Source organism: Acomys minous (genome assembly GCF_964271855.1).
Source record: "Acomys minous genome assembly, chromosome: 10".
Classification (NCBI taxonomy): domain Eukaryota; kingdom Metazoa; phylum Chordata; class Mammalia; order Rodentia; family Muridae; genus Acomys; species Acomys minous.
The window spans coordinates 108232372-108257603 of record NC_140491.1 but is presented as its reverse complement, the minus strand read 5'-3'; the positions used below and the strand labels follow the sequence as shown (position 1 = coordinate 108257603).

The 25232-nt window shown below is 45.6% G+C and overlaps 1 protein-coding gene across 5 annotated transcripts in view; it reads left to right on the top strand.

Moving 5' to 3' along the window:
• The window catches only part of WIPF1 (WAS/WASL interacting protein family member 1), a 110428-nt gene extending 87698 nt beyond the window's left edge, over positions 1–22730 (top strand). For all 5 annotated transcript variants that reach the window (XM_084800079.1, XM_084800081.1, XM_084800082.1 and 2 more), the window contains exons 3-8: positions 2289–2418; positions 8986–9156; positions 11634–12374; positions 14338–14550; positions 15711–15824; positions 19743–22730. In XM_084800079.1, coding sequence (XP_084656205.1) covers positions 2289–2418; positions 8986–9156; positions 11634–12374; positions 14338–14550; positions 15711–15824; positions 19743–19798 — 1425 coding nt within the window. In that variant the 3' untranslated portion in view covers positions 19799–22730. The remainder of the gene's footprint in view (positions 1–2288; positions 2419–8985; positions 9157–11633; positions 12375–14337; positions 14551–15710; positions 15825–19742) is intronic.
• Positions 22731–25232: the final 2502 nt, after the last annotated feature.

Below are 25232 nucleotides of genomic sequence, written 5' to 3'. Positions count from 1 at the left end.
AGAAAATAATATAGTGGTTTAATTTAATGAAAATATCATATATCAACACAATTAACATGAGAAGATTTTTTAAAATCATGAATGTTGACCCTAAAGGATTAAAGTTTGAAGCCAGGTAAGGTGGCTCACCTATAATCCAAACTCTGGAGGCTGAGGCAGGAGATTTGAGGCCAGCTCGAAATACAAATACAGAACTCAAAGCAAGATCCAGGAGAAGAGGAAAGGCAGACTCGTGGCCGTCAGGGGATACTGATCTAGTTCAGCATGTAGTTAAGGGTTCTTTCTGGTCTACTTCCTGAGAGAGGTTGGCCTCCAAGGAGATCGGGTGACAAGGTAAATCTTGAAGCCAAGTGGGGAACCACTGTTGATGGCTGTTGACTCAAAATTGAAGGTGTCCACCGTGGCCACATCAGTTAGTGTCTACACCTCAGCTGATTTACATTCTTTTTTGAGATTTATATATTTATTATTATGTGTACAATGTTCAGCCTGCATGTATACCTGCAGGCCAGAAGAGGGCATCAGATCATATTACAGATGGTTGTGAGCCACCATGTGGTTGCTGGGAATTGAACTCAGGACCTCTGGAGGAGCAGACAGTGCCCTTAACCTCTGAGCCATCTCTCCAGCCCCCGATTTTCACTCTTAAAATGAAGGGACCAGGTGGTTTTTAAAGGTTTTGGTTTTTTTTAGGTGTAATAGACACTGAGATCACTAGCAAAGCCAAGTTACCCATGTGAAAGATGTGTCTAGAAGGACAGCCAGGCAGCTCCCAGCAAGCCACCTCCAGGGGTGCTGAGGGCTGAGGGAAGGACCATTTGGGAGCCCATATTTACCATTCTTTCTGATCCCAGGGAAGGTCTGGAGTCAGACTGCCAGCCCCTCCTCTCAGCCTTGGCAACTGGGGCAAATCTAACTTACTTGCACTACAGGTTTTCACTGGTGTTTTTGCTTTGTGTGTGTGTGTTGTGTGTGCGCGCGCGCGTGAGCGTGTGCGTGTGTCTTATGTAAAATGGAAATAGCACACAGGGTTGTTAAAGACTTAAGTTAAAATGAAACGCAAGACACAGAAAGTGCTAGGCTGATAGCATCACAGCCAAGGATCTCTCACTGTTTGACTATAATTGCAGCTTGCTGTAATTCTGTTTCGCTGAGCTGCCCTTCCGCCTCTCACTCTGACAGTGAAAGACCAAGGAGTCAAACCATGTGCTTCCTGGCTTTACTTCTCAGGCTCATAACTGGCGGGGCCATCCCAGGGGACGCTCATGGCTGCTAGAAGGGCCTGTGACCCTAGTGTGAGCAGGGCCAAGCCAGGATCCACATGTGAGAGTGCTTCCTTCCAAGTCTGTGTGTTACACTTGAGTGTCCACATCCCTAACCCTAAAGGATTGGGCCCTCAGTTTCACAGTCAGGAACTTTAGGGTTATAAGAAATGCCCGAGCATTTGAAAACAGCTGTGTACTTTCTCTGGGCTAAGCTTTCAGAGGAATTAAACATTGGAAACACATAAGCCAGGCGTGGCGGCGCACGCCTGTAATCCTAGCACTTGGGAAGCAGAGGCAGGCGGATCGCTGTGAGTTCAAGGCCAGCCTGGTCTACAAAGTGACTCCAGAACAGCCAAGGCTAACACAGAGAGACCTTGTCTCGAAAAAAACAAAACAAAAAACAAAAAACATCGGAAATACCTTATGGTCAAAAGAACATGAGGGAATTGTGAGGCGAGGAAAAATATTCTGTTCCATATCTTGACTATATTTTTGTCAAAACTAATAATGCTTTGAACTAGCAAGAGTGATTGGTTCACTTGTATGTAAATGATGCCATAACAAATCTGACAAATTAGAAGAGAAAAGCACCTTTGTCGACGTACGATGTACTGAGAGGAAATTCTTTTTTTTCTAAGTTTATTAGTTTGACAGAATTCAGCATCTTCTTGCAGCAGGTGAGTGCTAAGTGGGGCCCTCTGGTCTCCAGGACACAGCCTCAGAAGAGGGCAAGTAGCAAGCAACAGAGTCCTCTCAGACTTAGGGCCCGTGTGAGGGGACCAGCTCACCCTGGCTGTTTGTCTAGGGGCAGAAAAAGGTCTGAAAATTCAGATGTTATCACAGACTTACTCCTCCTGCGTTTCGTTGCTGTATCGGCTGCCAGAAACCTGGGTCTTAAGGAGAATGACACGAAATCCAAAACTCACATAGAGTTTACAGCCCAGAATCTTAAAAACCAAGCTGTCTGACTGAGAGATACACACATAATTTTACTCCAAGACCATGTGGTTGGTTACCTTTTAGGCCAACACAGAGAAACCTACCTTGAATAAGACAGAACAGGCTGGGAGGAATGCTCTTCTCTCTGACATCAGCAAGGGGAAGAAACTAAAGAAGACAGTCACCAACGACAGAAGTGCCCCAATATTGGACAGTAAGTGAAAACTCTTTTCCAAAGTACTAAATGGTTTTTAGCTTAATGGCCAACCTGTGCCTCCAACCAGCTTTTCGATCTTCATCTTCTCCCTCTCTCCCTCCCTCCCTCTCCTCTCCTCTCTCTTCCCCTCTCTCTCTCCCTCCCTTTCTCCCTCCCTCCCTTTGTCCCTCTCCGCCCCCCCCCCCTCACTAGCAACAGCTGCAAGGCTAGCAAAAGACAGGACTGAGTTAGTCATTGTAGCCACAGCTTTGGCTTGAGCCCCGTCTAATGCTGCAGGAAGCCAGCATAATAATTCTTTGTCCAAGAAACACACAGCAGCGATTCTCTGAATTATTCACAGTGCTTTCTGGAGATTAACCCATAGCTCCTGGCATCAGAGATGACGAGACAACAGGACAGATGGCAAGCGTCCTCGTCCTGGAATCAGGATTCAGGGCCCAGCGCAGCCACTGGGCCACAACTTCAAGCCTTAATGTCCTCGATTGTAAAGTGGAGGTGGACCCCTCTTTACCGACCACACGAGTGTGCTGTGAGCTCCAAATGCTTATACAGTGCTCTGTTTGCAAATCGAGATTCTAGAGGGGGGAAAAAACGTGTTTCCCAGGAGTTTGGAGACAGGAAATGAGATCACGTGCTTGCTTATCTGTTCATCTTGAGTCTGAGACGCCTTCTGCAGTAAAACCAGGGTCTCTGTAAACAAGTGAGCGCCCACAGTGTAAGCCTCCTAGCTGGCATTTGTGGATGAAGTGAAAACCATTCCTGCCCGGATCCAGATCTTGACACTGTCCTTTCGATAGCACCAGCATTTATCACAGCCTCAGATCTCATGTACCCTGACATAGAAAACTGTCTGACCTAACAGTCACCAAATGAAGCTTTGCAGACAGTGAATAAAGATGCTGGGCTTAGGTGGCTCAGAGGTAGTTAGGGAGTCTCTGGGGAGGGGGCCTAGCAGGAAGGGGAGGGAGAAGGAGGGGGAGGGGGAGTCAGAGAGGAAGATATGAAGACTGGGAATGAGGAAAATGAAGGCTTTGCCCAGGGCTCTTGTCAGGTGCTTTGCCCAGGGCTCTTGTCAGGCGCATATGAGATGCGTAGGGTGCAGAAAGGAACTGTGGGTTTTCAGAATGTGACTAACAGTCTGGTCTCTAGATCAAAATGCCCCACAGTGTTTCTGTCTGAGAGCCCAGCACAGTTCTGTCTGGGAAGCTTTGGTCCAATAGCCATCTGAAATGTGGTCTTTGGAGTGGGAATAGAGAAGCTACCAACTTGCGGACAGAGGGTGCCCGCTCTTTCTACTGTAAGAACCTGGAGCCCTGGAGGAGCAGGTGTGCATTTCCTGACAACTGTGAAGGAAACTGGATGGGCTGGGCCTCTTCCCGACTCCTAATGGAAACTTTATGGTCTTACGTCATGGTCTTTAAGGTCCTTGTCTTCCATTATGTGGAAATGATGTTAGCCTTTTCCCTTCAGAAGCTCAGTGGTGCTGAGCCAAAATATAATCCAATGTATGCCTTCGCTGCCCCTGCACTTAGATACCTATACTGTGGTCCAGGCCCTTCGCAAGTAACAAATCCATCCATGGTTTTGTATTTGTTTGCATGCAACGCCCCCCTAGGTGCTATATCAAAGTGCTTCTGCATGCTAGTGTTTTAACTCAGTCCTGTCCTACGGTTTATACTAAATGACCTGGAGCCAGCCAGCTGTCCTCAATTTCAGTTTTGTTTTATTTTTGTCGTATTAATCTACTTTCTGTTACTATAACAAAATTCCTGATACCAAGTACTTTATGAAGACAAGGAATTGGCTTAACTTATAGTTTAGAGTTTCAAGAGTATGTCATTGGCATTGTCCTAGCTCTGGTGAGGGCCTCATAGGGACAGCATCACAAGCAATGGCAGAAGGCATATATAAATACACACACACACACACACACACACACACACACACACACACACACACGGGGGTGGGGAGCTCTGAGGGCAGTAACCCACCCCCTGCAGTAGCCTAATTATTTCCTACCATCCCCCTATTTCCTAAAGGTCACACTTCCTCTCTCATGGACACAGTGAGGACCAGGTTTCCCACGTGTGAGCCTGGGTGGGGGGCAGGTACACATAAACCATATATAGCACTTCCCCATGTGAACAAGGGGCAGAACTCCAGATAGACAAAACCGATGGATATGTTTGACAGGACAGCACACTTCTTACTTACAACACCACGTAAGTGTGTCCTGTGTGTATGTGTGCTGTTCTAAGATGTATTATTTGGTGACAAATAATATTTGAGTGATGAAGACACTGTTATATTATTCTTAGCTTAAATTAGTAAAATTTTAATCTTCACACTAAAGCAATTTTGCAAACACTTTTAAAATTGTTGCTGTAATTGGGTTTAGACTGAGGTAAAATAGTCCTTGCCAATTCATTACCAAACTATGTCTTCATCAGAGATCTATAAACCTGGGAAAGAAAGAGAGCTAATGACTGATTTAGAAAAACAACACATTAATGTATAAAATGGAATCTCAGTCAATAGAGATGTGAAACATTTCCTAAAATGAAGGATGAAATAGTGAAGTTCCATGCTCAAATATCTTCAGATGGCTTCTTCTGTGAGTGATGGGATTTCAGTGTGCTTCGTGGTGCTCAGCACATTTTAAAATCTTGGAAGTAATTCCCAAGAAACCATAAATGCACTAAACTTCACTCAGGAAGCCTGCATAAACAATGAAAAAGATGACCCTTTCTCTCTGAAAAACTTTGGAATCAAATGGTTTTTTTTTTTATTAGTAAGCTCTGTGTTTCAAATCTCAAGAAACAACTAACTCAAATGCTGTATGGAGCATTGCCAAGCAGGAAGCCACAGCAAGCCTTTCTGGTGGGCATCATGAAATTGCCACCATCCTGGTGCCAGAACGTAGCAAAGGCAGTGCACCCACAAGAAGTGTACATGCTGGTGCTTTCCATCTGGGGGTGATCCCGCTGCCCAGAGCATCTGTGGCAATGTCTCCAGACATTGCTGTGAGTGTTTTGTTTTGTTGTTTTTTGTTTTTGTTTTTGTTTTTCTTGTTTTCATTTTGTCATAGGGACCATAGCCATAGCCAAGAGCACATTAGGCGGATGTTCTACCACTGACTTACTCGCTAAGCCTAGATAGCGTTCTTAGCTGTCTCTCTCTACCTGTAGAGATGGGAGGCTTCTAATGGGAAGAGGTCAGAGATGCTGTGAACATTCCGTCAAGGGCAGGACAGCCACCCAAACAGACTGTCAGCCGAGGAGTTCCAGAAATAAGAAACCGACATATACCATTTATCATGAATAAGAAAACACCAAGCAAAAAAACTACAAAGAGTAATTCATCAAGACCAAAGATAATCCCATTTTTCAGTGCTAGATTTAAAATTTATCCTTCATAATAAAAACTATACACTCAACTAAGTAAATGCTAAGTAGTTACTTGATAAGATTCTGTATTGAAAGTCTTTAAGCCTACAATAGAAGGACCCTTCTCAACAGTAAATATTAAAAACCAAAACGAAAACCTAAGGTAGCCTAATAGTTAATATTTACCTTCAGAACAGAAGAGGGCTTATTAAAATCAGAACACAGTTACCATAGCAACATTGATAATCCACATTGTTAAGAAGGTTCAGCCTTCAAAGTAATAATTTATAGAAAACAGAAAGAAGGGGCACAGTTCTTAGAAAGGGGGGAGCGTTTATTATTTGAAAACTGCGTGCCTATTAGAAAATGAAAGATCATCCTTTTTTTGTAACTTTTAACTTAAAATATACAACAAAGTCGCTAAATCAAGCAAAATTTCTCTGTGTCGATAATAAGTACAAACTGTAAGAAGAAATGTCCCTTTCATAATTTTAAAGCACATGTTCAAAACAACAAAAGACTCTTTGGAGGACCCTAACAAGAAGCATGTGTAGCTCGTATAATAAAAACTACAAGTCTTTAGGGCAGCATGAAGGCGCACACCTTCAATTCCACCTGTGAGGTCAAGGCCAGCCTAGTTTACACAGCTAAAGCGACACAAGGAGACTCTGTCTCAACAGAGAGAGAGAGAGATACAAATACACACACACACACACACACACACACACACACACACACACACACACCTACAAACACTTTTTGAAAAAATCTAAAAGACATAAATAGCAAATTTTGCTTTGTTTCCAAAAACAAATGTAAATATTGCCTAAGTATTGGTTGCTGCCAACTAGTGTGTAGGTCTTATTCATGTGATACTTTTCCAGAACTAGGTATGGTTGGGAAATAGGACTTTCAGCAGTCTTTAGCCTTATAAACACACACACACACACACACACACACACACACACACACACACAAAGTTACTTAAAAGATAGTTTTAAAGAGAGCATGTCTCTCAGAGATATAAGATGAATATGTCAAACATTTTTATTTAACTCATAATAATAATAATAGAACCAGTAACATTTAATAATAATAATAATAGTAATAATAATAATAATAATAATAATACCACCACCAGTATGAGGTCATCCATTCAGAGAAAAATACAGAATGCCACACAGGCAGACATACCGAATGTGGCAAGTGAGTGAGGAACTGCTCTCAGCTGAATGCGGTACTGAATGTGGTTTTTAAACAAATATAACTGGCACTGTTCCAGCTTTCTGCAGCATCCGGTTATAACTCAAAGGTGGAAGGAAAGAGCAGAGAAGTGGACAGCATGCAGGGCGGGCCTTCGTTACCTCCTCTTCCTCTTTTTTCTCCTTTTTGCTTGTTTCCTATTTCAAAAAAAATCTTTTACCATTTTTGTAAGTAAATGCAAAATAAAACAAAATCTTACTGGTTTGCAAAGAATTTTAAATTGTTGAAGCTTACAGTTGGGCTCTATATTAGGAAACTATTTAAATCAGCCTAAAAGGCCATCAAATAAGTAGATGGTTAAACAAACAATCCACTCATGCTCTAAAAATACAATGCAATCCTTTGCTTATTTTTCACTTTTCTATACTTGTTGTTGTGTGAAGTTGTATGTATGTGTGTGTATGTGTGTGTATGTGTGTGTGTGGCTGAGAGGATGTGCATGTGTGTGAGGCTGGGGTGTTTGCATGTGTATGTGGCTAAGAGGGTGTGCATGTGTGTGTGGCTGGGGTGTTTGCATGTGCATGTGGCTGAGAGGGTGTGCATGTGTGTGTGGCTGAGAGGGTGTGCATGTGTGTGTGGCTGAGAGGGTGTGCATGTGTGTGTGGCTGAGAGGGTGTGCATGTGTGTGTGGCTGGGGGATATGCATGTGTATGTGGCTGGGGTGTGTCTGTGTGTGTGTGCACGCATGTGTGTGTGTGTGTGGCTGAGAGGGTGTGCATATGTGTGTGTCTGAGAGGGTGTGCATATGTGTGTGTCTGAGAGGGTGTACATGTGTGTGTGGCTGAGAGGATGTGCATGTGTGTGTGGCTGGGGGGTGTGCATGCAGGCAGGCAGGTGGCATGTCACTCTTGTGGAAGTGAGTGACAGTTCTGCAAGCTCCATCTTGACATGGGTGGATCAAACTCAGGCCGTTCTTTCCCTTCACCGTGTGGGTCCCAGAGATTGAACTCATGCTGTCAGGCTTGGCACTATGTGCCGTTACCCATGTGCCATCTCACTGGCCCAGAGTTGATAGTTTTGTTTTTTAAAGATTTATTCATCTATTATTATGCATTCAATGCTCTGCCTGCATGTACACCTGCAGGCCAGAAGAGGGCATCAGATCACATCACAGATGGTTATGAGCTGGGAATTGAACTCAGGACCTCTGGAAGAGCAGACAGTACTCTTACCCTCTGAGCCATCTCTCCAGCCCCAAAGTTGATACTTTTTAAGAAAAAAAAAATGAAAAATGCAAATGTTTTGCCAGGCTGAGCCTTAGGCAGCTCTGCCAAGTCTCCAAGCTGTCAAACTGCCTCTTATTCATAAAATCAGAGAATTCATTTTTCCATGAAGATGGAAAAAATGCTGAAAAAAATACATGTCAATAATGGATGTTTCAAAGGAATATTAGCTAGTTAGGGTTCCCCCCCCCCTCTTTATTTACTCAGATATTTCTCCTGTGGTTCTACTTTGCTTATTTGTTTTGAGACAGAGTCTCCCTGTTTAGCGCAGGCTAACCTGGCCTGGCCTGGCACTAGACTTTCTTGGCTCAGCCTCCCAAGCACTGGGATCGCAACTGTGTATTACCATGTGTTTTCTCGTGTTCAGCCTCCCTTCCCTTCTCTTCAGAGCCTCTTTAAAGATCATTTCACTCGCTAAATGTTAGGACATAGAGCAGGCAGATATTAACTAACTCGGCAACCAGTCATGGTTACACATCGCTCTTCCTGTCTCTTCTACCACTGAGCCCAAACCCTTCTGTTCTGGGGGGAAAATCAACCTTTTAAAATCCCTCGTTTGAGAGAGGAAATCTCATCATCGGACAGATGCCCAGAGTCAGCCCGCTGTGTTTCATCGCTGTGTTACAGCTCCCTGGGATGAGGACTGGTAAAAACTTGTGCGTTTTCTTATGCGTATTTTCTTCCTTTGGCAGAACCCAAAGGACCTGGTGCCAGCGGCGGCGGTAGCTATGGTGGAGGCGGCGGAGGTGGCGGCGGCGGCGGAGGTGGCGGTGGAAACTTCGGAGGAGGTGGCCCTCCCGGATTGGGAGGGCTGTTCCAGGCTGGGATGCCGAAGCTGAGGTCCACCGCCAACAGGGATAATGGTATCTAGATTTCCCTCTTTGTTTTTTTTTTTTTTTGTTTTTTTTTGTTTTGTTTTTTTATGAACAAGAGGCAGTTTGACAGTTTGGAGACTTGGCAGAGCTGCCCAAGGCTCTGCCCGGTAAAACATTTGCATCGTTCAAGATGTCACCCTGTTTTTATAAAGAGTGAACTGGAGCAGGAAGAATGGAGAACGGAAAAGGGAAAGTGGGTAATGGGACCTGCTTCCCCCCCCAGTCACCCAGGAGTGCAGCTTTGTCAGACAACTTATATATAACAACGTACATAAGCCGTCCTCAAACACATCGTGGAGCATGTCCTAGAAACTACAGCTCCAGAGCTCACTAAACAGCCACAGGTGTGTTGCATGGCAGACATTTGGCCTCAAGCCAGCGCCCTGGGTACTTACAGAGCAGCCCTTACCTGAAACCCTTGAAAGTCATTATTTTGAATCCCAATTATTGAATGACAGGGATGAGATAGCTTGACCCCATGCCTAAACACAGAACTCACTCAGGTCCAAATAGGCCTCACACACTCACTTTGGTGGTCATTGGGCACCGCCATATGGAAATCTCACACTCACCCAAAGGCAAAGTCACTGGTCCTTGGGTGGTTGGCTGTAGCTCCTACTTACCAGGGTTGTGTTCAAATATAAAGTTATTTCCCTAAAACACACAAAAGGATGCTAGGCAGCTGCCAGATGCTTGCATTCAGTACTTAAAGGTGAAAAACTAAATAAAAGGAAAAAAAGGAAATGAAGAAGACTTTGAAGTTAGTGCCAGAGGACCTGCCATCCTTTTAAGATGGATGACAACAATAGCTTCTGTGTAAGTTTGGAAGACATAGCCTAAGATGGTGGCATAGGATTATACCACCAGTCAAGAAAATAGAACATTTCTATAGAACTAAAGTCAAAATTAAAAAGATCTCGGGTTCATGGTACTCCACTGAAAAAACCTAAGTGCTTCTTGTGGGGGTTGGGGTGGGGGGTGAGGTAGAATCTAACCCTTCTGGCCTAGAAGGGTCTTAGTAAGCTGGACTCTTGAGCGTTGTTTTTCTGTGGATTCCGTTTCCCTGTGCTATGGTACCCAGGCTTCTGGTTTGGAGCTTGAAGCTTCTGTCCATGTCAGGGCCTCTGTGCCTACTGGCCCTCTCTACCAGAGGCGCACACTGCCTCATCGCCCCAAGGCTGACCACTTCCTGTTGGGCCTCAGCCTCACAGGACCTATCCCCTGGAGGCGCTGTCTCCAGCACCCAACAGGCCTGGCCTCTCTGTTCACTCTTGATTCGTCAGCTTCTTTTTTTGTGCTAATAACTATTAGAAAACACCTCTTTACTAGCTTATCATTTATCTCCCATAACAATATAAAATACGGGAGAGATAACTTTTTATTTTGCCTATCCAGCTGTTTCTAACATCTAGAAAAACGGGTGTTCAGTAAATATTTGTACATGACTTAATTCATGATTGATGTGGACTATGTTTCAATGGTAACCTCCCCCCCCCCCTTTTTTTTCTCTCTCTCTTCAAGAGTTACCTTGGGGATGGGGGTGCTGAGAGACAGCTCCGGGGTTAAGAGCACTGGCTGCTCTTTCAGGGGACCTGGGTTTGAGTCCTGGCACCCACAAGGCAGCTGACAGTGCTCTGTAACTCCAACTCCAGAGGATCCAACACCCTCTTCTGGCCTCCAAGGACCCTGGAGACATGTGGCGCAAAACACCCATAATCATAATAAAAATAAATTAATCTTAAAAAAAGAATTACCTTGGGTTTCAGGTTGTGGGAGAGACTGCTGAGATTCCCTTCATCTTTTCCCTCCTTAGATCCTTGTAAACCATAATTTAGTTTGAGGAACTTCCGCTACCCGTGTTGAACAAAAGTGTTACAGAATTATTACATCTCACCAATACTGCAGGTTGACCTAGTCATGGTGGGGGTGGGGGATGCCTACTTTGCAAATGAAGTTCTTATTGATATTAATTTCTCCTTCCTAGTTGTTTTTTTTAATGCAATCATAATTCTTCACTAAATTCCCCCCCGCCCCCGCCTCACATTTCTTGAGCATTTTTTTCTCAAAGAGACTAAGTAAACCCTCACACACAGAGAGAGAGACTTTGTGTTCACTCACCTGAGATGGCTGACTGAATTATTTTTCAAATCTGAGCAGTACAGGGGCCAGAAGGCTAAAGATGGCAGTGGAGGGCCATGACCATCTTTAGCAGAAGGCCATCCAGGCTATCCATGCTGTTCTGTGCTGTTGTCGAAGAGACCTCCCTTAGAAAGCCTGGCTATAATGCCTGTAGCTAGTAGATATACGAAGCTCTGTTTCTGCCTCCTGCGGAGACCCTCACAAACATCAAATAATTTAAGTTTATAAAGCTACTAGTCAGTAGCTCTGGGGAAAGGCCAGCACCAACCCTCACCCTCTGGTTTATTTGGGGCACCTTACCCAGTATCTGTTTTCTTGCCTTTTAGATTCTGGAGGAAGCCGGCCACCAATTTTGCCACCAGGAGGAAGAGCCACATCTGCCAAGCCCTTTTCACCCCCGAGTGGCCCGGGGCGGTTTCCTGCACCATCACCTGGTCACAGGAGTGGTCCCCCAGAGCCGCCCAGGAACAGAATGCCTCCCCAGAGGCCTGACATGGGCTCAAAACCCGAAAGCCTTCCGCCTCCGGTACCAAATACGCCAAGACCCATTCCGTCGTCGAATCTGCACAACCGGGGATCCCCAGCAGGGCTGGGAGCCCCCAGACCTCCCTTTCCCGGAAACCGAGGTGCTGCCTTTGGAGCAGGCTCTGTACGCCAGAACCCCTCCAGCTCCCCCTCTCCGTTCTCCAGGCCCCCTTTGCCCCCGACCCCAAGTCGGGCCTTGGATGACAAGCCCCCTCCACCACCTCCTCCCGTGGGCAACAGGCCCGCCATCCACAGAGAAGCGGTCCCCCCTCCTCCATCACAGAACAGCAAACCTCCAGTGCCTTCCACCCCACGACCTGGGTCCGGTTCACAGGCACCACCTCCTCCACCACCTCCCAGCCGGCCAGGCCCTCCTCCCCTGCCTCCGGCTTCCGGTGATGAGATCCCGAGGCTGCCACAGCGGAACCTGTCCCTCACATCCTCTGCACCTCCCTTGCCATCACCTGGACGCTCGGGGCCTCTCCCTCCTCCGCCCAACGAGAGGCCCCCTCCTCCAGTGAGAGATCCGCCAGGCAGATCAGGTATGACAAGACTTGGGGGGTGTCTCCACAAAACCACGCTCTCCCAAATGCCTCGGTAAAATAAGTAAAGCCTTGGATGCTGCACCATACCTATGGTGTGATACCTCAAGGAAGGGCCGGAGAGTTTGTGTCTAAGGAGATGAGCAGATTGACAGATCAAGTCAGCAGTTGAGAGTGGAAAGGGAGGACTTTTCATCTTCCACTCTGCCCTACTTCCCTAAAGGGAAGCTGGGCTGTCCTTTTGGGAGGAAGGTCCCATCTCAGTTCAGGAGCAGCTGTGATGCCAAAGACAAGGCAGTCACATCCCAAGCAAAATATTCTACTTCCTTCTCCCTGAGCCAGGCTTTGAGTCTGCTTCTCTGCCCATTAAAGGAAACTGTTTAACAACAGTGCAAGCGAGCCAGAGAGGTGGCATGCTCAGAGGTTAAGAGCACTTTCACCTGTGGTAACAAATGCCCCAGCTCAGAGGGGCTGTCAGAGACCGGAGGATCTCTGGGGCTTGATGGCTCCCAGCCCAGCTGAGAAAACAGGAGCCTCAAGTTCAGGAAGAAACTCCTATATTACGTTTTTTTAAAAATGTATATTACTTTATTTTATATGTAAATGTTTTTGAAACAGGTTCTCACTATGTAGCCCTGGCTGGCCTGAAATTCATTTTTGTAGACCAGGCTAGCGTTAAATTCAAGAGATTCACTTTTCTCTGCCTCCAGAGTGCTGCTGGCTTGTACTTTTAATTCGCTGTTTTCCTTTATTGCTCCTTGCACTGTTGTGACAGAGGTGACAACTACCAGACTCTTGGTAGATAGGGACCCAAGCTCCATAGCCAACAGAACACTTGGTAGCAGGACCCACTACCTGTAGGGAGATATGGATCAGGAGTTTGTCATTCCCGGTGGTGGTGGTGGGGGGGGGTTGAGAGTGTGTTGGGGGGGTTGGCCTCCCCTCCCCCCAAGCAAGACATGACTCCTGTGGTTCTCCAGATGATTAGTGTTTGGTGTTCGGGAGCCACGTGTGCCTGAATACTGGTCCTGTGCAGCACAGAAATATGCATGTGTGATTTGCCATAATACTGCACATCTAAAAGCTTAGTTCTGGGTCCAGCAAAACAGTGGGCTCAGCTAGTAAGAATGTGGCTCAAGTGTGATGATCTGAGTGTGACCCCTAAAATCCAGGTGAAGGAAGAAGGCAAGGATAGACTCTAAAGTCGCCCTCTGACTCCATATGTATGCCATGGCAAGGGCGTGTGCATGCACGAGCACGCGCAAACACACACACACACACGCACACACACGTGTGCTCGCGCACTTAACACAGAAATAATTTCTTGGTTTTGGTTTTTGTTTAGTTGGTTTTGGTTTTTCGAGAAACGGGTTCTCTGTGCAGCCTTGGTTGTCCTGGACTAGCTTTATGGACCGGCTGGCCTCGAACTCACAGTGATCCACCTTGCCTCTGCCTCCTGAGTGCTGGGATTAAAGGCGTGCACCGCCATGCCTGGCTTAATTTCTTTCTTTCTTTCTTTTTAATTTAAAAAACTTACTTTTGCTAAAGACCTAAGCTAGCTTTATATCTATCTTACTCCTGTCTAAAAATTCTTTTGTGGTATTGACAGTAATTAGTTCAGTAACTCTTTAAAAGGATAAAATACTTTTTAAATGACATAGTTGTCCGTATAAATAGGTTACCTGTTACTATTTTCACTGTTTGGTCTCTAGCCTCAGTGGTAACTTGAAGTCAGACAGCCAGAGTTAGCTGCCATTTTATACACTTACTTCACATCCCCACGTGGGTATCTGTCCACTTCGTGTTTATACCCTTGTCCAGAAGGATCCGCCACTTCTCATTTTCCCCAGCGAGAGGGCGTGTATTCAGCAGGCACTCTACCTTGCATAGTGATGATGACCGCAGTGACAATGTAGACATAGGGCAATGGCCTTGTCACTAAATGCCCTGTGTTTTGCATCAGGCCCCCTCCCGCCACCACCTCCAATAAGTAGAAATGGAAGCACACCACGGGCCCTGCCTGCCACCCCTCAGCTGCCGTCCAGGAGCGCAATGGACAGTTCCAGAAGTGGGTCTAGGCCTCCTCTTCCTCCTGACAGGCCTGGTGCTGGGGCACCACCCCCACCCCCACCCTCCACATCAGTTCGAAATGGCTTCCAAGACTCATCTTGTGAAGGTGGGTGATATTTCCTTTTTTTAAGCTTTCTTTCTTTCTTTCTTTCTTTCAGTTTTTTGAGACAGGGTTTCTCTGTGTAACAGAGCTGTCCTGGACTCAATTTGTAGACCAAGACTGTCTTAGAACTCACAGATTATCTTCCTGCCTCTGCCTCTGGAGTGCTGGGATAAAGGGTGTGCGCGGCCACGCCCAGCCCTGAAGTAATGTTTCATGTTTCGTCATTGTTACACAGCACAGAACTCTCATTTTAGGGATCACTGCAACTTCCTACTGAGATGACCTCTTCCTCCCACTTTCCAAAAAGGCAGCTCAATTTTTTTTTCTCTTTTTTGATTTTTCGCAACAGGGTTTCTCTGTGTAGCCTTGGCTGTCCTGGACTCGCTTTTGTAGACCAGGCTGGCCTCCAACTCCCAGAGATTCTCCTGCCTCTGCCTCCCAAGGGCTGGCATTTAAAGGAGTGTGCCACCACACCCAGCGGCAGCTCAATTTTTTAATAGTTTGTTCCTTATTTGAATTTCAGTGTGGCTAACTTACTAGAGATTTTGTAATGCTCATTTTATGTTTGTAAATTACCGTGTCATGATTTGCATCTCTGAACAGCTGACTGAGGAAGGCACCATGGCCCACAGTGACTAAGTTGCTTCTCTCTGCCACGTTATCAGAAAGGTCTGAGTTAGGCTCAGCTGTTCTCCCAGAAGACATGAGTTTGATTTCCAGAACTCACAGGGTGCCTCGAAACCATTTGTCACTCCAATTCTAGGTGATACGATATCCCCTCTGGCCTCCCCACAGGCACCAGGCACATACATGATACACAGACATACATGCAGCCAAAACACCCATACACATAAAATAAAAATACAACAAAAACCATAAATGTCCCAGTTATTCCTGAGCCCACTGGTGAGAAGAAAACTGCCCTCCTGAAAGACCTGAGGACCCTGATCAGTCCAGTTCAAATCATTTTAGTTTGCTCTGCCGGCTAGGATCAGTGATGCTGGGATCCAGGGTCCCGGGCACATCGGCCTCACTGTCAGCGTCTGTGCACTTCCAGCCACAAAACTGAAATTGGGTTCTGTGTGCGTCTGTCTCTCTGCCTTTCATCCCTGAGTCTTCCTGGTCAATCCCCTGTGCTGAGGCCTCGTTTGTTTCTTCCTCAGATGAGTGGGAGAGCAGGTTCTACTTTCACCCGATCTCTGATTTGCCGCCTCCCGAGCCGTATGTACCATCAACCAAGACGTATCCCAGCAAACTGGCCAGAAATGAGAGCCGGAGTAAGTATCTCTGCTAGGGCGTTGGGCAGCCTTGTACTGTGAAAGCCTGGGCTCCAGCTGAGCTGCACAGGGACGCCAGGCCTGTTGCCTGGAGTGGAGTAGGAAGGTCCATTTGGAGCCATCTGGACCCTGGTAGCCTCTCAACACACTCCTGGTGGACCAGTGTTAAGTCTATTCTTTTGCTTCTAATGGTCATCTCCATTTTGACCTTCCTGGGAGAACAGAAGTCAGGCCTGTCTTCTCTTCCTACCAGTCTGAGACTGGCAAAATGTCATGTAAATTAAAACGAAACACTGCTTTGATCTTTTAAATGTATTATGACAATAGTTTTGTGTATGAAACTATATTGAATGTGTGTGTGTGTGTGTGTGTAATCTCCTTATAGAACAAACATTTTCATTCTTCCAGATCCTCTCCCTATTCTTTTCCTTCTAATTTTGACTTTTTACACAGCTATAATGGCAGCAGATCATTTTTGGTGCTGGAGTTTTACATAGCATTGCTTAGTAGACACACCCCTATTCTATCACATGGCTTTATTCCATGGGAGCCCATCAAGTCTCATACAAAAATTTGGCACTATTGCACATTTGGGTCATTTCCCGCTGCTTGCTAAATGTATGTCTTGCCTGCATTTTTTTTCCTTGCTGAAGGTTTCTCTCATTTACCATAAATATTCTCAATGGAATTTAAACAGCACTTACATTTTATTTGATTTTTTGTTTCTTTTTGGTTTTTTGAGACAGGGTTTCTCTGTGTAGCTTTGGCTGTCTTGGACTAACTTTGTAGACCAGGCTGGCCTCGAACTCACAGCAATCCGCCTGCCTCTGCCTCCTGAGTGCTGGGATTAAAGGCATGCGCCACCACCGTCAGGCTACATTTTAAAATCCACCTTCCCTGTAGATTTATTTTTGGTTATGGTTTTTCGAGACAGGGTTTCTCTGTGTACCTCTGTCTGTCCTGGACTCACTTTGTAGACCGGGTAGTCTGGAATGCACAGAGATCCACCTGCCTTTGCCTCCCAAGTGCTGGGTTTAAAGGTGTGAGCCACCACCTCTTAAAAGCCCTGTAGATTTTGCTATTATAGCTAAACACATTCCTTCTCTAGAGCCCCACCCCCCTTTCTTTATAACTCCAGGGAGCAACTTGAGGACCAGAACAATGGCTTGCTCACTATTCTGGCTTCCTTGCATGACACAGACCCCCTGAGGGAGAGTAGGCACTTAAAGTAGATTTCAAGTTGGTAATTTTTCACTGCCTACCCCCAATCTTACAGATTTGCTTTCTTTAATTCTAGAATGTACTTAAAACAGACCTGAAATAGGTTTTGATAGCAAATCATCTAACCAAAATAAAGTTCTCTCAGCTAACACATTTTATTCTGTTCAGCCAACCTTGAGCAGCACAGAATGGTCCCTCACTTAGCATCGAACAGGGCAGCCTCTCCTCTCACTGGCCTTGTGTGGCATATCAGGTCACAGTCAGCCTACGTGATTGATGGCTGTCCCACATTCAGATCGGTCTTTGCGCAGATGACTTCTCAAGCAAAGATTTAGTTGGAAATGGTGAAAGGAAAGGGAAAGAATGGGCTGCCATGTTTTCCTTGCTCTAGCTCAGAAGTGTCTGAGTCTGTAGACGCCCTGTGGGATGGCTGCTGAGCACCTGTGCCGGCAGGGCCAGCACTCTAAGACTTAGGACTGTACGCAAGCAGACGTGCATGATGACATGCGCCTCTGCTCGACCTGCCCACAGCATCTGAGCTTCATGCCTCAAACCTGTAGCTCCTCCGAGAAGCATGACAGATGAAGGCATGTTTTTTTAAATGTGAAAGTGGATTTTAAACCTAGTCGCAGGGCAGTGATAACCCACACATGGTCTTTCAACGCTCTTTAAGGAGGGCACATTAATTGAGTGAAAAGTAAATATACAGAAAATATTTGGTGATCATATCTGACAAGAATTAATATGCAGAATATATGAAAAATTCCTATAACTTAACAATTAAAACAAATTGGGGTGGTGAGATAGGTAGAGGCACTTGCTGCCAAGCCTGCCAACCTGACTTCAGTCCCTGGGATCCACATGACAGAAAGAGAAAACCAGCTCCAATAAGCTGCCCTCTGAACTTGTTGTAGAACCCTTATGCCCCCTCATATCCACAATAAATAAGTGGAAAACTATTTTGCTTGTTTGTTTTTCAAGACAGGGTTATTCTTTGTAACCTGAGTCACCACAGTAAATATGAACCTCTAACTATCCTAGAAAAGAACTCACTCTGTAACCAGGCTGGCCTCGAACTCACAGAGATCCGCCTACCTCTGCCTCCTGGGTGCTGGGATTACAAGTGTGCACCACCACCACCCAGGTTTTTAAATATATTTTTTTTTAACTTCAAACAAAAAATTAAAAATGTTCTACACTTTAGTAGACGTGACTGATAAGCACATGAAAAGTTGCTAAGCATCTCCAGCCCCTTCCTTATACAGCTTCCCTGGGTCCATTAACCCTACCCAAGAAAAGAGACTGACTGACCTATAGGACAGTCTGTATAACACAGTTCGATGTGCCACCAGGAATTGTATTTTCATGGAATATTGGTTTTGGGTAATATTCAGTCTAAGTTAGGATCCTGCTTTTGAGGGAGAAGAAAGGCAGCTGAGTGTAAATGAAAACCACATAATATTGGTCTGGGGGAACAAGTATGGATGAGGGTTTTTGTTTTGTTTTTATTTATCTGTATTTTCTAAGTCACTAATTCACACACACTGTATGACGAGCAGAAACATTCATATTTACATAACCGTGAGGAGGTACTCAGTAGCCAGCCCCTGTTACACACACTCAGCAGCCAGCCCCTGTCACACACACTCAGTAGCCAGCACCTGTCACACACACTCAGCAACCAGCACCTGTCACACACTCAGTAGCCACCACCTGTTACACATACTCAGCAGCCAGCCCCTGTCACACACACTCAGTAGCCAGCACCTGTCACACACACTCAGCAACCAGCCCCTGTCACACACACTCAGCAGCCAGCCCCTGTCACACACACTCAGCAGCCAGCACCTGTCACACCCACTCAGCAACCAGCACCTGTCACACACACTCAGCAGCCAGCACCTGTCACACCCACTCAGTAGCCAGCCCCTGTCACACCCACTCAGCAGCCAGCCCCTGTCACACACACTCAGTAGCCAGCCCCTGTCACACACACTCAGCAGCCAGCCCCTGTCACACACACTCAGCAGCCAGCCCCTGTCTCACACACACTCAGCAACCTGCACCTGTCACACACGCTCAGCAGCCAGCCCCTGTCACACACACTCAGTAGCCAGCCCCTGTCACACACACTCAGCAGCCAGCACCTGTCACACACACTCAGTAGCCAGCACCTGTCACACCCACTCAGCAACCAGCACCTGTCACACACACTCAGCATCCAGCACCTGTCACACCCACTCAGTAGCCAGCCCCTGTCACACCCACTCAGCAGCCAGCCCCTGTCACACACACTCAGTAGCCAGCCCCTGTCACACACACTCAGCAGCCAGCCCCTGTCACACACACTCAGCAGCCAGCCCCTGTCTCACACACACTCAGCAACCTGCACCTGTCACACACGCTCAGCAGCGAGCACCTGTCACACACACTCAGTAGCCAGCCCCTGTCACACACGCTCAGCAGCGAGCACCTATCACACACACTCAGTAGCCAGCACCTGTCACACACACTCAGCAGCCAGCACCTGTCACACACACTCAGCAGCCAGCCCTGAGATCGTCTGCTCCTTCCATTGCAGCACTCCTTTGCTTCCTACCGTCCAGCCTTAATCTCTGGCTAAGGCAGCGAGCGGCTTTCCACAGTAAACACGAGCTTCTAACCAAAGTTATATCCCATCTGCTTTTCTTCCTCAAGGTGGATCCAACCGAAGAGAAAGGGGTGCCCCTCCCCTTCCTCCCATCCCGAGGTGATCGCTGCCTGCTCGTCTCTACCCAGGCTCCAAAGCTGCTTCTGCCGTTGCTGTTGGGAAGCTGCACACCCGTCTCCTTGCTCTGTCCCCCTCAGAAGTAGTAGGAGGGAAAAATGGAAGCTGAGGAGGGGACACGTGTGGCTTGGGGTGGGGGCTGGGAAAGATGCACCTCGCTGTTTGTGTTGTATATAATCTTGAGCTATTGCTCGTGTCAGCAGGGCTGGCTGCTGGGGTCAATAAGTTTGTGTTACAGGTAGGCAGAGACAAATTGCATCCCAGCTTTCAGCCCCATGAAGTTGGACACTCACTGCTTTTTTTTTTTTTTTTTTTGCTACGGGGGTGTAGTTGTTAAATTCCCTGAGAGCTAGTCAAACCACAGACCGCCCAAGCAAGTCGCTGAGCAAGCCTTCCATGAAAGCCCTGTGGATGCAGAATAGCTAATCTTTGGCAGTCTGAGGTAGGTTCCAGGGCACAGAAGCATGGTGTGAGCCCCATACCCAATCTTAAAATGACCAGCAGCCATGGTTTATAAAGGTAAAAAGAAACAGGTGAAAGGAATTCCATTTTACTTAACTCTGTGCATCTGAAATATTGCTTGGATCTGTAATAAACATAGAAATTATTAATCAGATATTTATGTTTTTGGTACTAAGTCTTTACACTCCAGTAATTGTTCTGTGCTTAGAACAAACACATCACCAGGTTTCAAATGTCCACACGTGCCTAAGTACCACACTGTCAGACAGTCCGGATCTGGAAAACAGGAGCTAACACAGAAACCTCTTGTCTAAAGATCAGGCAAGTTGAGTCCTAGCAATTCAAGAGACAGCCCAAGACCAAGTCCGAACTCAACACCATGGGTAGCAGACAGTGAGACTTTAGATTTTTGTTCCCTATTTTGCCTTTTTCCTTAATATGTTTGTACAGGGATTTCTTCAAAGTATCTTAGTCAGAAGTTGATCCAGCACAGTGTGCAGTCATACAGAAGAAAGCCACTGCAAGGAGCCCGAAAGCGTGTCAGTGCCTCCTAGCTCAGGGGCAGCTGGCTGTGGGATCGCTGGTCCCTGGCCTTGTAGATAGATCTTCAGTGGCCTGCAGCCCCCTGCTCCAGAGCAAACTTCTTCCTAGGGGCCAGCAAGAAGGGCTAGAGAGCGTTAGCAGGAGAAAAACGCTAGAGGGCAGAATTATGGGAGAAGGGGCAGCTTTCAGATGAGGGGCAGAGCTCCACAAAACCAACTGTCATGGAGCAGATTAAGTTTACAGTAGGAAGAACTGGTTTTGAATCTCTCACGAGAATCATTGTCTTGGATCTGTGCATGTAAGTTCCACTGCAGGACTGAAGAAAGGGCCAGGCTTGTGCATATATATGTGTGTGTAGACACACACACACACACACACACACACACACACACACCTATACATACATATGTATATAATTTTGTTTACAAAATTTTACTGGGACTTTTAAATCTAGCTGTAGAGCTGGAAAAAAAAGATTTCCACATTGATGTTTTATAAAGTTATGTTTAATATTACCATTGTCTATTAAAGCACATGGCCACATGTGTGTATCTACCTGAACTTTGTATTTTGGGGCTAGCAAATTGCTCACATGTTGCTGGGAGATGCTAACAACAACAACAACAACAACAACAAAAAAAAACCCCAAAAAAAATCAATCCAAAGAAAAATGGAAAAAATTCCTATTTATAGAACGACTGTTTCATTTATATGGAAGCAGAACTTAGGGGTTCTAATAGATAAAATGTCTAATAAATTATGAATTCACTGGTTTGCATATATTGTATTTTTATAACTTTCCTTGCCAAAGTCCTGGACTTAGCGCTTTAGATAGTAACTTTGCTCCCTTCTCCTCTGCCATTGGCTGTCTTCCATGAGAACAAAGAAATAAAAGGTTTGACGAGCTTGACAATTATTTTTATTTCTAACATTTTAAAAATTATTTCAAATTCTCTTATCTGATGTCACTATAATAAACATCCTTTTGATAGACTGTAATGATATTATAATTGGTGTTTCCTTATGCTATATATGGCAGAGAAAGAGCTGACTCAAAAAACAAAAACAAAAGCAAAAGCAGGTCTGAATTTTGTAAGGGGCAGTAAAAATGGACAAGTCTTATTCTATCTCAGTTTTTCAGGTACGTTTTTATGTCAGAAACAGGGCCACAGCGCAAAGTGGCCATTCATAATGAAGAAGTCTTAGAATGTATTTTGCAAAAGATGTTTCATCAATACACCTACATCCTTTCTTTGGAAGTTTGTGACCCAGTTGCATTTAAAACTCTGCAGAAGTTCTGCGTTTAGCTTAACCTGTGACAGATCACAAAAAAAGAGGACTTAAAAAAAAAAGACTATTTTCGTCCCTGAAATCAAAGCTTACATGTACGTTTTTTCCATAATATTTCAGTTATGTGTATTCAAGATGCAATACAGTGTTTTAACATTCACAAATCATTTTATATGGAAATATATTGCAGTATTAAAATTCAGTGTTTTGTGTCTACTTCACTATGCATTTTATTTACTGACAGCTGAGAAAATGTTTAACCCAATGGTGCCTTACTCTGTGATCTGGAAGGAATTGACTTTTTATGTCTAAGTAATGGATCATTTGTGTATTTGTAAAAACTGTTAGGCCTTTATATTTTAACCTGTAATGCCAATTTTGTTAGTAGCAGAAACAGGGCGGTTACTGAAGTATCCTCAAAGTTTTGGTATGAAATTAATTTTCCCTGTTTATCGGCAGGGGCTGTAGAGGAATTTTTTTTTTCATACCACAGCACTGTGTAAACAGACACACTTAGGTATCTGTGACATCAGGGCAGTTGAATGGCAGGGTGGAATCTACCATAGACACCTGCATCTTTGTAAGTTAGCCAGACAATAAATAAAAACCAGAATGATACGGTGTCAGCTTGTGGCTTTCTTGTCTGCGTAAATGTAAACAAAAAAAGGTGAATGTCTGCCTCCCGCTTTATACTGTGGTAAAGACAAACTCAAAAAAATGTCCTCTTAGGTTCGTTATTCATCAAACCTCATGATCCCACAGCATCTTAGTCAGTAAAATGGACGCTGGAAGCAATGGAAGATACTAGAGCCTAATGCATGTGCCAACAGACCTGGGGAAGCCACACGCATGTGCCACCGCACAGTAGTTGAGCACACAGGAAGACCTGGCCTCACCTCTTTGTTCAAAGTCATTTCTCTAACCCTGTGCTGTATGTACAAAGTGAGGAACCGTCCAATGGCGTCAACACGTGTTGGACGAGGTGAAGCACTCGGAGCACTGACTGACCAGCGCAACGAAACTAGTGGGTACCAACCACTCGCATTGTGGAGCTGGAAGCAAGCATTTATGCAGCGATCCTAATTTATTGGGATGCAATCATCTAAAAAATGATTCACTGGGAGCAAGTGCTAGCCGGGAAATAACCCCATCAGAACCGCAAGCTCTGTGCTCACAGTTGGAGGATGCGGTCCATCGTCGCAGAGAAATCGTGTCTACAGGCTAGTCACACTGCATCTGCAATCCGGATGCAGAGAGGATCAATACTGTTTGCAGCTTGCTTTCTCCTTTCTGTCCAGCCTGGGAGAACCCCAGACCACAGAATGGTGCTGCCCTCAGCTAGGGTAGAAACCTGACAGTCGTGCGCTGAGGTCCGTCTCAGGTCCTGCAGACACACACTATTAGCCGTCACTCATGCAGTCGCTTAGGTTCAGCCGGAAGTCACAGAAACTAAGAGCCAGAAAGAACCTTCTAGATGGGACAGCCACAGAACGCGCATCTTCGAGTGGGATGCTTCTGAGTGGAAAGTGATGGTGGGTTTCCGCGGCACAGCAGGAAGCCATTGAAGCTGCCCCCAGCAAACCAGGCCACGTGGTCTCCCCTCTTAGAAGTCTTTAAGCCCATCGCTGTCATCTCTCTGATGGACAATTTAATGTCTATCAAGTGGCATGCCATGGACATGTGGATGCACAGTGGAGAGGTGACAGTCCTCCCTGCCCTCTCACTGTTCCATGGGTCTCACATTTGTTGCAAACTAAAGCCAATGGAGAAGCCACAGGGTCAGTATGCATACACACATATGCACGCGCACACCACATACCCCTGGGTTTGGATCCTGGCTCAGGTGCTTCCCCCGTAGGGCCACAGATGGGTTACTTGAGCATTTTGCATTCCCTTCCTCCAGTGTACAGTGTGCTTACAACAATACACACACAAACACCAGCAAAACAGCATGCACTTGGTGCTTAATAATGGCTGACTGTAGATCATTTGCTAGGCCTGCGGCAAACACAGAATTCTTCACAAACAAGAAGTCTGATGAAATTTAATTACAGAATGGCCAGGATTACAAATTACAAATTCATTCCAAAGATGGCATCATTTGTTCAAACTGAAGTTGTTTCTTTGCTTATCTGCTCAGTAAGAGTTAAGTGAACACTTGGTGTGTGCTAGCTTCATGGCAACAAAAGTGCAGCTCACCATATCTGTTGTCAGCAAAGTGACCTCAGAGTGCCAGGGAGGAGGCCACCAGGTATGGTGTGACTGCACTCAGCCAGCAGGGGGCTTTCTGCAATAAGAAACACCTCAGTGCCCATCTCCCCACCCCATTACGTAATAATGTATTTGATTCCTTTGTTTCTGTCATCTCAATGGGTAAATTACATCAATTTTCTCTTTAATTTTTAACCTACAGGAAAATTAGGAGGAAAAACAACAACAACAACAACAACCCCAAACTATTTATAAAGGCTTTTGATGGCCAATTGACAATGGTGGAAGGGAGGGGGTTGTTTTTGATTCCTTTGAAAAGTAAATTCAAGGATTCCCAGTTCGTAAATAGTGCAGCTAACCAGAGGCTTCGTGGATTTATGGTGTCACCAGTGGGTCCCTTCTCTGCTACCATCCTTGCAGCCTTGCTTGGGTGGGAAATGTCCCACCCAACAACATTACAACACAGATCCCTTTGTCTTAACATATTGCTTCTGCTAACACACACACACACACACACACACACACACACCTTTTTCTCAAAGCTAGTTACACTCAAGCTTCGAGGACCCACATACACACGTACTGCAAACCACTAATTGAGGAAGGTTTTATTGTTTGGATTTTCCTCGTTGGCTTTCTTTTGAGAGGTCCCTCCCTGTAGACCAGACTGGCCTCAAACTTACAGAGATCCACCTGTTCCGGCCTCCCAAGTGCTGGGATTAAAGGTGTGCACCACCATCCAGGCCTGGCCAGGATTTTTTTTTTAAGATTTATTTATTTATTTATTTATTTATTTATTTATTTATTATGTATACAGTGCTCTGCCTGCTTGTGCACCTGCAGGTCAGAAGAGGGCACCAGATCTCATTATAGATGGTTGTGAGCCACCATGTGGTTGCTGGGAATTGAACTCA